The sequence below is a fragment of the Cricetulus griseus genome, assembly GCF_003668045.3.
Source record: "Cricetulus griseus strain 17A/GY chromosome 1 unlocalized genomic scaffold, alternate assembly CriGri-PICRH-1.0 chr1_1, whole genome shotgun sequence".
NCBI classification, from domain to species: Eukaryota; Metazoa; Chordata; class Mammalia; order Rodentia; family Cricetidae; genus Cricetulus; species Cricetulus griseus.
The window spans coordinates 207,535,892-207,549,611 of NW_023276807.1; the positions used below are offsets into that span (position 1 = coordinate 207,535,892).

General features: G+C 40.5%; 1 protein-coding gene across 1 annotated transcript; it reads right to left on the reverse strand.

The window, feature by feature from the left end:
• Nucleotides 1-1,520: 1,520 nt before the first annotated feature.
• LOC100756949 (olfactory receptor 4E1) lies at nt 1,521-2,462 on the reverse strand. The gene has a single exon (XM_027386504.1). The coding sequence runs from the start codon at nt 2,460-2,462 to the stop codon at nt 1,521-1,523; it is 942 nt and encodes a 313-aa protein (XP_027242305.1).
• Between the last annotated feature and the right edge of the window lie 11,258 nt (nt 2,463-13,720).

Sequence of the window (13,720 nt, forward strand, 5' to 3'; positions counted from 1 at the left end):
AATAATGTGACTGGGACAATTAATGAGGCCACTGGCAGTGGGTCCAAGATCTAACTCTAATGTGCAAACTGTCTTAGTGGAGCCCGTTTTATGTGGAGAGATAGCTTGCTCAGCCTAGACACAGGGGTGTGTGTGTGGGTGCCTTGGTCCTGCCTCAACCAGATGATGGGACACACTTAATAGACTTCCTAGGTGAGGTCTTACCCTCTCCAAAGAGCAGATGGAAGGAAGGAGGGAGTGGGGGGGAATGGAAGGAAAGAAAGGAGGGGGAACTGGGATTGGAATGTAAAAAAAATACAATAAAATTGTAACACAAAAAAGGAATTTTGAAGAGTAATCTAATTATATCTTACATTGTACACATTTACATGCACTGATATTCAGTCCCATTGTTGTCTATTATGTAGAAAAAGTCTCTAATTTGTAACCATGGTGGTTGTTACTTCTTGGAACAAGCTATCTCTCCCATCAGAGAGATCTTTGTACCTTCCATTTCCTCTGCCTGGAGTGTTTTCTGCTTCTCTTTAACTTGTGGTTGACTCCTTTTTACGTTTCACCCCTCAGCTAAAATGTGACTTCCTCAAAGAGGTTCCTCTGGAATTCTTGGTGTAGGGCCCACCCCCCACTGCATGTTCATGGTGCTCTATTCTTTGACAGCATTTTCTGCATCAATAATTACATTTAGTTGTTCAGATTTTTGCTTTTTCTTTGTAGTAGACTGTATACTCCATGTAGGAGTGTCTATATATTAGTTCCACTTTCAACTACAAATCCAGTTCAGATTTGGTGCCTAGGAAGTATTTTTAAAATGAGAAACAATAAAATATTCCCATTTCATTACTTGGATGGCAGATTTGAATGAACTCTCAAGAGGATTAGTAATCTCAGTTGTTCAAAGTTACCAGTCATACTCAAATGTCCTTTGTTTCATTTACCTGAATTGGTAAGTCATTTAGACAAACACCAGAATGAATAACACATATGAGGGCAGTCCAGAAGTCTGTTGTTGTTTATATTGCTGGTCAACTGAAAAGCAAGTGCAGCAGAATGAGATAATGAATTCAAGTTGGTATTTTCTTCCAGTTCTTAGAGCAATAGTGGGTTGATGAATTCCGATTTGAAATTCAATCTTGTGACTCTTTTTTTGTGAAGTAGGGAATTGAACCCAGGAGTTCCTGTATGCCCAGTACATATTCTGTACTAAGCTAAATTTAGGCCCTCTGAGTCTTGTCTTTATGATTTTGTAGAAGGGTGTCTTTCAGCATGATATTCACTCAGTGTGAGCTTTCATTCCATTGTAGTTAGATGAGCATGTAGTCCATTGCTGTTGAGAGAGTTAAGTAAGTACTCAGTGCCTATGACAATTTCTAGAATGTGGAAGATGCTACCAATCGCAGCTGCTACTATGATTGTTAGATATAGGGCTAGAAGGAAATGTTGTAAGTAACATCATATGGTAAATACAATATATAGTTGCTTCTTTGATTCGGATCACCAAGAATCTTAAGGGCTTAGTATTTTCACTTTTCTTTTATTTCTTTCCTTCTGATTAATTTGTTCAAGGCATTCTTCATGTCCTCATTTCTAAGGGTATAGATTATAGGGTTCAGCAGAGGGGTAACAGCAGTGAAAAACACAGACACAACCTTGTCTTCTGGAAGACTGGTCGATGGGCGTGAGTAGATGAAGATACAGTGTCCCAGGAACAGTGTGACTACAGTGAGGTGAGCTGCACAGGTGGACAGGGCTTTCCTCTTCCCTTCAGAGATCTGTTGCCTCAGACTCACCAGAATGACTGCATAGGACACTACAAGAACCACAAAACATACCACAGAGATCAGCCCACTGTTGGAGACAATGAGAATCTCAATGATTCGGGTATCAGTGCAAGCCAGTTTGATCACCTGAGGTACATCACAGAAGAAGTTGTCAATCTCATCAGGACCACAATAGGGCAGATTGATGGTGAGTGAGGTGAGAGAGATAGAGTGGATGGTCCCCCCTGTCCATAGGGCCCCTGCTAGTAGCATACACACCTTCCAGTTCATCACGGTCATATACTGCAAGGGTTTACAAATGGCCACATATCTATCATAGGCCATGACAGTAAGCAGGAAGATCTCTGTGCAGGCAAAGAGGTGCAGGAAGAACATCTGGACCACACAGGCATCAAAGGGGATGAGCTTTTCTTCTGACAAAGTGTCTCTCAGCATCTTTGGGACAGTGACTGTGGAATGGCAGACATCAATGAAAGACAGATTGCTGAGGAAGAAGTACATGGGTGTATGCAGCCGGCGGTCATATATGATAGTTATGACAATGAGGATATTACCAATTAGTGTCAGGACATAGAAAATGAGAAACATGAAAAATACAGCCATCTGTATCTTTGGATTTACAGATAAACCTCTAAGTCGAAAAGACATCACTGAAGTTTGGTTGGCAAGGACAGCCTTGTCCATTCTTTCAGTGCTCTGTAAAAATTAAAGAAAAAAACATGAAAGAAACCTAACACAACATTTGCATCAACCTTTTGGTCACTTACTTTCTTGGTCATTTGTGACTTCATCTAGAACTTGTGGGTCAAATATTTTGGGTTTATTTTCTGTTCCCTCCCTCTGTCCCTCCTCCCTTGGTTCCGGGGATTTGATGGCAGCTCATACATATAAAGTGCTTTCTTTGACTCTGAGCTACAACCTATGTCTTGTGTTTCTTAAAAACAAATTGTCTTTCAGCATTTTCACTAGATGCTAAACTCACAACATGGGAATAATGTAACAGTGAACTTTGATTTGCTAGGAAATTAAAGATCACCTTGAAGAAGGGGGTGGAAAGCCCAAACAAGGTATTTCTCCCTTACTGTAGCAGTGTATCAGTGTTTAGATTTACAATATTGGGGAAAGAATCTCAAACAGCCCAGTCCTGCTTTGCAGCCGAGGATGTCCTTGAACTCCTGGTCCTTCTGCCTCCACTTCCCAAGTGCTGAGTTTTTTGGTGTGTGCCACTACATACAGGTAGGTTATGGATTAAAGTTCTCCATACTCTAAATAGTTGCTTTGTGTAAGGGCCATAAACTTGGCCTTTGAATACAGTTTCCTTTGTTGTCCCATAGTTTGTACTTTTCACTTGCTCAAATCACTTCCTTTGTGGTGGCTTTTCCCAGGTGCTGAGGACTTAATTTCCATGCTGTCGGTTTCAGAAGGCCACAGCAATTCACCATTCTGCTGGACAGTTGGTAATGTGGCTGTGAGGTTTGGAGAACACTTCTTTAGAGAAGGCTACACAATCCCTAGAACCTGCCCTTAACCTTGAGGTCAAGGTCCAGGCTTAGCCACATCTGTGTGGACTGTATCATCTCCAGCTCTTCAGATGCTCATTCTATTGCTTGATTTACTTGTCTACAAGTAAATCCAAATAAACTGCTTTGCTTTCTTTTACATTAGCTTTCCTCTGATCCATGTATTACTGCTATTTTAAAAGATTGTATGTATGTACATATCTATCATATATGTATGTATGTATATGTATGTATCTATCTGTCATCCATCTACTGTATGTATCTCTTGGTGTATCTATCTATCTATCTATCTATCTATCTATCTATCTATCTATCTATCTATCTATGTATCTATCTACCTACCTACTGTGTATGTATGTATCTATTATACATGCATTGGTGTTTTGCTTACACATATTTATGTGCACTCTGTGCATGGCTGGTGTCTGTGGAAGTCACAAGTGGGCTTTAGATTCTGTGGAATTGGAATTACAGATGGTTGTGAGCTTTCATATGGGTTCTAGGAACAGAACTTGAGTCCTCTGCAAGAGCAGCCAGTGCTCTTAACTGCTGAGACCTCTCTTCACCCCTACTATTGTTTTTGTTTTTAAATAACAATTGTATGTTTTATATAATAGTCATAGGATTTTAGTTCTTGAAGGGAGCTGAGAGTTTGGATTGTTTTCATTTTACAAATGGCAAAAAGGCATGCAGAGGTAAAGCAGTAGGCTCAAGGTTGTACAGAATTGGAGTCACTGCTGAGTCTAGAGTTCTGGTCTCCTGCCCCAGGTTTCACTCAATTTACCATCACTGAATATCTGTGGTGGAGAAGTTAAGCAGAGGTGTTTTTTTAATGACATTTTTCTTCCTTTAGGTTTCCTGAGTCAGCTTGGGGTAGGATCTTCAGGGAACCCCATTTCTCAGGCTTGCCCCCTTATGCCATCTTTGCACACAGCTTTCTAGTGGTGTCAAACCCTGGGAACCTGTCTGTCATCCTGTTCTGTCTGCCTCATAATGTTCCTTAGAATTACGCTCTGTGGACAAATGAGTCTTCCCCATACTGCTTACGGGAAACTTCCCTTCTGCTCTCAGCAATTTCCAATATTCCCTGTCACTTACCATGTCAGCCTTATGCAAATAATGGTCACTTCTACTGTCCCTGTCAAAATAAAGGTTAACAGTACTGCCAAATTGAGGCACTAACAAAACAGAGCTGTGGCGAGCAAGACACTTTTTGGACAGAAGTCTTTCTAGTAACACCTTAAATAAAACAAAACAAAACAAAAACAACTCAAACAGACCAGTGTTTTGTTAGTATTTACAGGATCATCTTTACATAACTATGGATTAATTTTACAGTTTGTCATTTTTCTTAGAACATGCATTTCTTGCTACAGAAAACTATTTTAATTGTTTAGTTAATGACTTACAGCTATTTTCCTTCTTTTAAAATGGAAACTTGAAGGGCCAGGGGTTGATTTTAAATGAATCAAATGCAAGTTGTTCTGAGGACTTTGCTTCCTCCTTATAGGACGGGCATACACACCTTTACCTAACCCTTTCTTCGTGTCAGTATTTTCCTTCGACTTCTGTGAACTCACAGGAAAAAAATACTTTGGAAAATATAGTGTCCAATGACATTGAATAACTGATGTCAAAAATATGGGCTGCAGAAATTGTTCAGCAGTTAAGAGCATCTGTTGTTCTTGTAAGAGGCCCTGGGCTTGGGCCCCAGTACCTGTAACTCCAGTTCCAGGGAATCTAATACCTTCTTCTGGCCTCTAAGGTCACCAGAGGCATTCACAACCTACATGCATATGTGCAGACAAAACACTCACACACATAAGATAAACTACATAATCTAAAAATACATGGTCACAGAAGTACACATTTCAGGAAAATGTAGTAAAAGATGAATAAGGGCAAAATAAGAATAAAATGAAAATATCTATAAACTCACCGGAGTGCTTTCTGATGCTGTTAGTCCCTTCAGAAATACTTGGCTCTTCTGTCCTGTAGTTTGAGTATAATGTCCTCCCAGCAGAAGGGAGGACTTGTTTGAAGTTGGGTAGTCAGAAAAGCGAGTGTGCATTGACTTTTTTCTATGAAGACTACGAGAATCCCTGAAATTCCCTGGAGAGCCTTTTCACAGTTGGTCATAAATCAAGGCAGAAAGGTACTATATCTGGATCTTTGCAACATCACACTTTTGTATCTATACTATTGTCCTGTTTTTCACTGTGCAAATAATTCTGCAGTAAGATTTCCTAGGACAGTGTCCAGTTGACTAAAGAGCAGTATGTCTTGTGTTTCTTCAGACCCAATGATGAATAGGTATTGAGAGTGAGGAGCAATCAGCTTCACGGTTCTGCCAGTTTATCAGGGCAATTTAAAAACCAAACATCACCAATTTAATCAGTACAACAATGTGACCCCAATCATCTTGTTTGCTTTATCTTGCACACTTTAGGTGCAAGTTTTATCATTAGTTCCAGATGGGATATTCTTCTTTTTAGCTCTGAAGCCGAATCATAAAGGAAGCAAACAGCTGTGGCTGGCAGCTGTTGCATTGTGTTGTTCTACCTGAATATCCAGGCTTTATTTCCAAGGAAACATCCCAACAATGACATCAGCTTGCCAAGTGACTAGTTAGGAAAAGTTAATTCTGTGACTGCTGATGTAATAATCTTGGCATCTGTTGCTAAGAGAGTTTAATGAAAAATAGTACTCAAACACCTAATTCTTTGGGGCAAATTTTGTTTTTAAATTTAAATTAGAAACAAGCTTGTTTTACATGTCAATCCCAGTTATATCTCCCTCTCCTTCTCCTCTGCCCCCTCAATCCCCCATCTCATCCCCTTTCTGCTCCAGAGAGTGTGAGGTCTTCCATGGGGGGGGAAATCTTCAATGTCATATCATTTGGAACAGGGCCTAGGCCTCCCCATGTGTCTAGGCTGAGAGAGTATCTTTCTGTGTGGAATGGGCTACCAAAGTCCATTCATATACTAGGGATAAATACTGATCCACTGCTAGAGACCCCATAGATATCCCAGGCCTCCTAACTGACACCATGTTTGGGGGTCTGGGTTGGTCCTATGCTGGTTTCCCAGCTATCAGTCTGGGGTTCATGAGCCCCACTTTGTTCAGGTCAGCTGTTTCTGTGGGTTTCTCCAGCCTGGTCTTGACCCCTTTGCTCATCACTCCTCCCTCTCTGCAACTGGATTCCAGGAGTTCAGTTCAGTGTTTAGCGGTAGGTGTCTGCTTCTGCTTCCATCAGCTACTGGATGAAGGAATATAAGGTAGTCATCAATCTCATTATCAGGGAAGGGCATTTAAGGTAGCCTCTCCACTATAGATTAGATTGTTAGCTGGTGTCATCTTTGTAGATCTCTGAACATTTCCCTAGTGCCAGATTTCCCTTTAAACCTATAGTGGCTCCCTCTATTATGGTATCTCTTTTCTTGCTCTCCTCCATCCTTCCCTTGACTCAATCTTCCTGCTCCCTCATGTCTTCCTCTCCCCTCCTCTTCTCCCCTTCTCTTTCTCCTATATCCCACTCCCCTCCCTGGTGGGGGAAGTACTTCTGTGCATGTTTATCTTATTGATTGTTAAATAAAATACTGTTTGGCCAATGAGACAGCAAGTTAGACAGGAATAGGAGTCAAAGACGATTCTGGGAAATGTAGTAGAGAAGTGCTGATCCAGGCAGGAAGTGACATAGCAAGGAGACTCATATTTAAGCGAAGGAGAAACAGGAAGGGCCCTCTTTTCCCCTTGCTCCTCCAGCAGCACGATGTGATCCACCGACAAGGAGGGACGCCAATAAGGCACCCAATAAGATAAGTCTTATAAAATATATAGATTTATGATAATTGAGACTGAGCTAACAGATGAGAATCCTAGTCATTGGCCAAGCAGCTTTGAACCTAATACAAGTTTCTGTGTATTCATTTGGGCCTAACTCCAGCGGGTGGCTGGTGTAAAGCTCAAACGTGGCAGTGGGGCTCAGGCGGCTTTTGGCGGAAAGATCTATCTTAACACCTCCCCCCATTTGCTCAGGAGATCTTGTCCCTTTACCCTTCTCCAGGGGAACATGCGTGTCTCTCTTAGGGTCTTCCTTGTTTCCTAGCTTCTCTGGCGGTGGAATTGTAGGCTGGTATTCCTTTGCTCTATGTCTAAAATCCATATATGAGTGAGTACATATCATGTTTGTCTTTTTGTGATTGCGTTACCTCGCTCAGAATGGTTTCTTCGAGTTCCATCCATTTTTCTGCAAATTTCAAGATTCCATTGTTTTTTTTTTTCTGCTGAGTAGTATTCCATTGTGTAAATGTAACACATTTTCTCTATCCATTCTTCAGTGGAGGGGCATCTAGGTTGCTTCCAGGTTCTGGCTATTACAAATAATGCTGCTATGAACATAGTTGAACAGATGTCCTTGTTGTAGGAATATGCATCTTTTGGGTATATGCCTAAGAGTGGAACTGCTGGATCTTGTGGTAGACTGATTCCCTGATTTTTCTGAGGAACCACCATGTAGGGATCACCCTGACCACACCTCCTGGGGCTGGCTACAGGTATACCTGGCCACGCCCCCTAGGGCATAGACAGGATAAGAGTCGGGGCCACATGTGGGAAAGCTCTCTTCTCCCTCTGCTTCCACTGGCTCTGCTTTTCTGCCGGTTGACTAGGTGCACTGTAAGTAAGGCATATTTCCCCAATAAATATACCTGTACCCTATCTGCTTATGTATTGGTGAATCACCGCTTTTACCACCATACTGATTTCCACAGTGGCTGTATGAGTTGGCACTTCCACTAGCATTGGAGAAGTGTTCCCCTTTCTCCACATCCTCTCCAGCATAAACTGTCATTGGTGTTTTTGATTTTAGCCATTCTGACAGGAGTAAGATGGTATCTCAGAGTTGTTTTGATTTGCATTTCCCTGATGGCTAAGGATGTTGAGCACTTTCTTATGTGTCTAACAGCCATTTTAACTCCTCTATTGAAAATTCACTATTTAGTTCTGTACCCCACTTTTAAATTGGATTATTTGGTGTTTTGTTGACTAGCTTCTTGAGTTCTTTGTATATTTTGGAGATCAGCCCACTGTCAGATGTGAGATTGGTGGATATCTTTTCCCATTCTGTGGGCTGCTGTTTCGTCTTGTTGACTGTATCCTTTACCTTACAGAAGCTTCACAGTTTCAGGAGGTCCCATTTACTAATTTTGGATCTCAGTGTCTGTGCTACTGGTGTTAGGTTCAGGAAGTGGTCTCCTGTACCAATTCGTTCAAGGGTACTTCCCACTTTCTCTTCTAAGAAGCCCAGTGTGGCTGGGTTTATGTTGAGGTCCTTGATCCACTTGGACTTAAGTATTGTACATGATGATAGACATGGATCTATCTGCAGTCTTCTACATGCCAGCATCCAGTTATGCCAGCACCATTTGTTGAAGATGCTTTCTTTTTTCCGTTGTATAATTTTAGCTTCTTTGTCAAAAATCAGGTGTTCATAGGTGTGTGGGTTAATTCAGAGTTTTCAATTCAATTCCATTGGTCTACCTGTCTATTTTTGTGCCAATATCAAGCTGTTTTCAGGACTATAGCTCTGTAATAGAGCTTGAAGTCAGGGATGGTAATGCATCTGGAAATTTCTTTATTATACGGGGTTGTTTTGGCTATCCTGGGTCTTTTGTTTTTCCACATAAAGTTGATTATTGTTCTTTCAAGGTCTGTGAAGAATTGTGTAGCTATTTTGATGGGGATTGCATTAAATCTGTGTATTGCATTTGGCAAGATTGCCATTTTTACTATGTTGATCCTAACTATCCAAGAGCATGGGAGATCTTTCCATTTTCTTGTATCTTCTTTAATTTCTTTCTTTAAGGACTAAAAGTTCTTGCTATTCAGGTCTTTCAGTTATTTGGCTAGCATTACCCCAAGATATTTTATGTTCTTTGTGGCTATTGTATTGTTTCTCTGATTTCTTTCTCAGCCCATGAATTGTCTGTATATAGTAGGGCTACTTATTTTTTTGAGTTAACCTTGTATCCTGCCACTTTGCTGAAGGTGTTTATCAGCTGTAGGAGTTTCCTGGTAGAGTTTTTCGGGTCACTTAGGTAAACTATCATATCTGCAAATAGTGAAAGTTTGACTTCTTCCTTTTTAATTTGTATCCCTTGATCTCCTTTTGTTGTCTTATTGCTCTAGCTAGAACTTCAAGTACAATATTGAAGAGATATGCAGATATGTTGTCTTGATCCTGATTTTAGAGGAATTGCTTTGAGCTTCTCTCCATTTAGTTTGATGTTGGCTGTTGGTTTACTATATATTGCTTTTATTTTGTTCAGGTATGTTCCTGTTATGCCTGATCTCTCCAGGACCTATATCATGAAGGGGTGTTGGAGTTGTCAAAGGGTTTTTCAGCATCTAGTGAGATGATCATGTGGTTTTTCTTTTGCAGTTTGTGTATATGGTGGATTACATTGATAGATTTTCATATGTTGAACCATCCTTGTATCCCTGGGATGAAGCCAACTAGATCATGGTGGATGATTTCTCTGCTGTGTTCTTGGATTTGATTTGGCAGCATTTTGTTGAGTATTTTTGCATAAATGTTCATGAGGGATATTGGTCTGTAGTTGTCTTTCTTAGTTGTGTCTTTGTGTGGTTTGGGTACCAAGGCAATTTTAGCCTTGTAAAAAGAGTTTGGCAATGAATCTTCTGCTTCTAGTGTGTGGAACAATTTGAGGAGTATTGGTATTCTTCTTTGAATTTCTGGTAGTATTCTGCATTGAAGCCATCTGGCCCTGGGCTTTTTTTGGTTGGGAGACTTTTGATGACTCCTTCTATTTCATCCGCATTTATAAGTCTGTTTAAATTGCTTATCTGTTCCTGATTTAATTTTGGTAAGTGATGTTTATCCAGAAAATTGTCAATTTCCTTTAAATTTTCAAATTTTGTGCAGTACAGGTTTTCAAAGTATGACCTGAACATTCTCTGTATTTTCTCAGCGTCTGTTGTTATGTCCCCCTTTTCATTTCTGATTTTTGTTAAATTTTATGTTCTCTTTCTGCCTTTTGGTTAGTTTGGATAAAGGTTTGTCTATCTTGTTGATTTTCTGGAAGAAACAACTCTTTGTTACTTTTATTCTTTTTATTTTTTCTTTGTTTCTACTTTATTGATCTCAGTCCTCAGTTTATTTCCTTGCATCCATGCCTCTGGTGTGAGTTTGCTTCTTTTTGTTCTAGAGTTTTCAGATTTGTTCTTAATACTCTAGTGTCAATATTCTCCAATTTCTTCATGTTGGCACTTAGTGCTATGAACTTTCCTCTTAGTACTGCTTTCAAAGTTCCCCATAAGTTTGGGTATGTTGTGTCTTTAGTTTCATTGAATTCTAGGAAATCTTTAATTTCTTTATTTCTTCCTTGACCCAGGAATGGTGCAATTGCGTGTTGTTCCATTTTCCATGAGTAGGATTTCTGCAATTTGTGTTGTTGTTGAATTCTAACTTTAAAGCATGGTTGTTACGATAAATCTTTTTGCCAAAAGCCGCCTGAGCCCCACCGTCACATGCGAGCTTTACACCAGCCGCCCGCCTGAGTTGGGCCCAAATGAATACACAGAGAGACTTGTATTAGTTACAAAGCTGCTTGGCCAATGACTAGGATTCTCATTTGTTAGCTCAGTCTCAATTACCATACATCTATATATTTTATGGGACTTATCTTATCGGACACCTTATTGGCGTCCCTCCTTGCTGGTGAATCACATCGTGCCACTGGAGCAGGAGTTGAGGGGAAAATAGAGCGACACTTCCTTTTTCCTCTTCTTAAATATGAGTCTCCTTGCTATGTCACTTCCTGTCTGGAACACCACTTCTCTACTACATTTCCCAGAATCCTCTTTGACTCCTAGTCCAGCCTAACCTGCTGTCTCATTGGCCAAGCAAGTACTTTATTTATAAACATATACAGAAGTATTTCCCCCATCACATGGTGGTCTGATAAGATACAGGGCATTATTCCAATTTTTTTTTTGTACCTGTTGAAGTTTGCTATGTTGCCGAGTATGTGGTTGATTTTAGAGAAGTTTCCATGTGGTGCTGAGAAGAAGGTATATTCTTTTGTGTTCGAATGGAATGTTCTATGGATGTCTGTTAAACCCGATTGGGTAATAACTTCTGTTATTTCCTTTGTCTCTTTGCAAAGTTTCTGTCTGGTGTTCCTGTCTAGTGGTGAGAGTGGGGAGTTGAAATCTCCCACTATAAGTGTGTGAGGTATTATGTGTGATTTAAGTAATGTATCTTTTATGAAGGTGGGTGCCTTAGTATTTGGGTCATATGTGTTCAGAATTGGGACATCTCCCTGATGGATATTTCCTGTGATGAATATGGAATGACCTCCTTATCTCTTTTGATTGATTTTAGTTTAAAGTCTAATTTGTTAGATATTAGGATAGCTACACCAGCTTGGTTCTTGGGCCCATTTGATTGGAAAATCTTATCCCAACCCTTTACTATGAGGTAAAGTCTGTCTTTGAAGTTGAGGTTTTTTTTTTTTTTTTTGTGTGTGTGCAGCAGAAGGATGTATTGTTTCTTAGTATACATTTTGTTAGCCTGTGTCTTTTTATGAGCAAGTTAAGACCATTAATATTGAGGGATATTAAGGACCATTGAATGTTAATTGTTGTTTGTTTTGGATTTGTTGTTGTTGTTGGCATTGTTTGTAGATTTACCCTGTTTTTTTCTTTTGGCTTATGGTAAACTGGGATTATCTATTGCCTATGGTTTTGTGAGTGTCGTTAACTTCCTTAGGTGGAGTTTTCCTTCTAGTACTTTCTGTAGGGCTGAAGTTCAGGCCATGTATATTTTTAATCTGGTTTTGTGGTGAAATATCTTGTTATCTCCATCTATAGTCATTGAAAGCTTTGCCGGGTGTAGTAATCTGGGCTGGCATCTGTGGTCTCTTAGTGTTTGTAGAATGTCTATCCAGGACTCCTGGCTTTTAGAGTTTCCATGGAGAAATCATGTGTTGTTCTGATAGGTTTGCTTTTATAAGTTACTTGGCCTTTTCCTTTGCTGCTCTTAATATTCTTTCTTTATTCTGTATGTTTGGGATTTTGATTATTATGTGTCGAGGAGACCTTTTTTTGTGGTCCACTCTATTTGGTGTTCTATACTCTGCTTGTACTTTCATTGTCATGTCTTTCTTTAAGTTGAGGAAGTTTTCTTCTGTGATTTTGATGAATATGTTTTCTGCACCTTTGAGTTGGGTTTCTTCACCTTCTTCTATACCTTTGGCCTTTTCACAGTGTCCCATATTTCTTGGATATTTTTTGTTAGGGATTTGTTGGACTTAAGATTTTCTTTGGTCGATGAATCTATTTCTGCTAGTGTATCTTCAATGCCTGATATTCTCTTTTCTATCACTTGTATTCTGTTGGTTATGCTTGCATCTGTACTTCCTGATCGTTTACCTATCTTCTAATTCCAGCATTTCTTCAGACTGTGTTTTTTTTTAATTGTCTCTTTTTCAGCTTTCAAACCTTGAATTTTTTTCTTGAAATTTTTGGTTTGCCTTTTCTTTCATTTATTTAAAGGGTTTTCTCATTTCTTCTTTTAGGGTCTGTATCACCTTCATGAACTTATTTTTAAGGTCGTTCTCTTCTGCTTCATCTGTGTTGGGATGATCAGGTCTTTCTGGTGTAGAGTTCTTAGAGTCTGTTGGCATCATATTGGTTTTTTCTTTTTTTTGAGAGTGAAAAAGACAACTGTATTGGATTTACAATCAAGATTTACAAAAAGGGGTGGATGGTCCTGGTGGAGATGCTGCTCCAGCAACCCCATATCCAGGCAGGGCCTCCAGGACAGCCTGTTTGACAGCTGAGACCAGGACCTCAGTTTTCTGGGTCCCTCTGGCCACCTGGGCCCCAACATCTGACGTCCAGCTTGACCTTAGAGGTGGAGCCAGTGATGGCCCTCAAAGTCCTCCTGGAATGCCTGCGCCCCATGGGGAGGCTCAGTGAGGTCAGGAAGGCATTGTGCCGCTTTTCTCCTCCTGGCAGGCAGATACAGTCCAGGAACTGGCCATGGGAGCTAGAGACCAAACCCAGAGTATCTGAGGAGGCTAGGCTGCTAGTGCATGGGAAGGGGAGGCCAAGGCTCCACAGCCCCCAGTGGCCCAGTGTGGCTTTGTAAGGCACATTTGTGAATTACTCAGGAGACAACACAGAGAGCACCCGATGCTGATGCCATTGGAAGGAGCTGGTGCTGACTCGGGCGCCCTGGGCAGTATTGCTCAGGAGAAAGATGCTACAAGTCTACAGGAGGTGGGCCCACTATACCTACTCCAGACGCCTTGGGTGCATCCTCTACTGGAGAAAGAGAAGAACTCAGATACAGCCAGTGCAATCTCATGCCAAGAGGCTGCCCAATGCCATGGT

Excerpts from the sequence above, each read along its gene's own strand:
- LOC100756949 (XM_027386504.1), bottom strand. The coding sequence starts at position 2,462 with ATGGACAAGGCTGTCCTTGCCAACCAAACTTCAGTGATGTCTTTTCGA.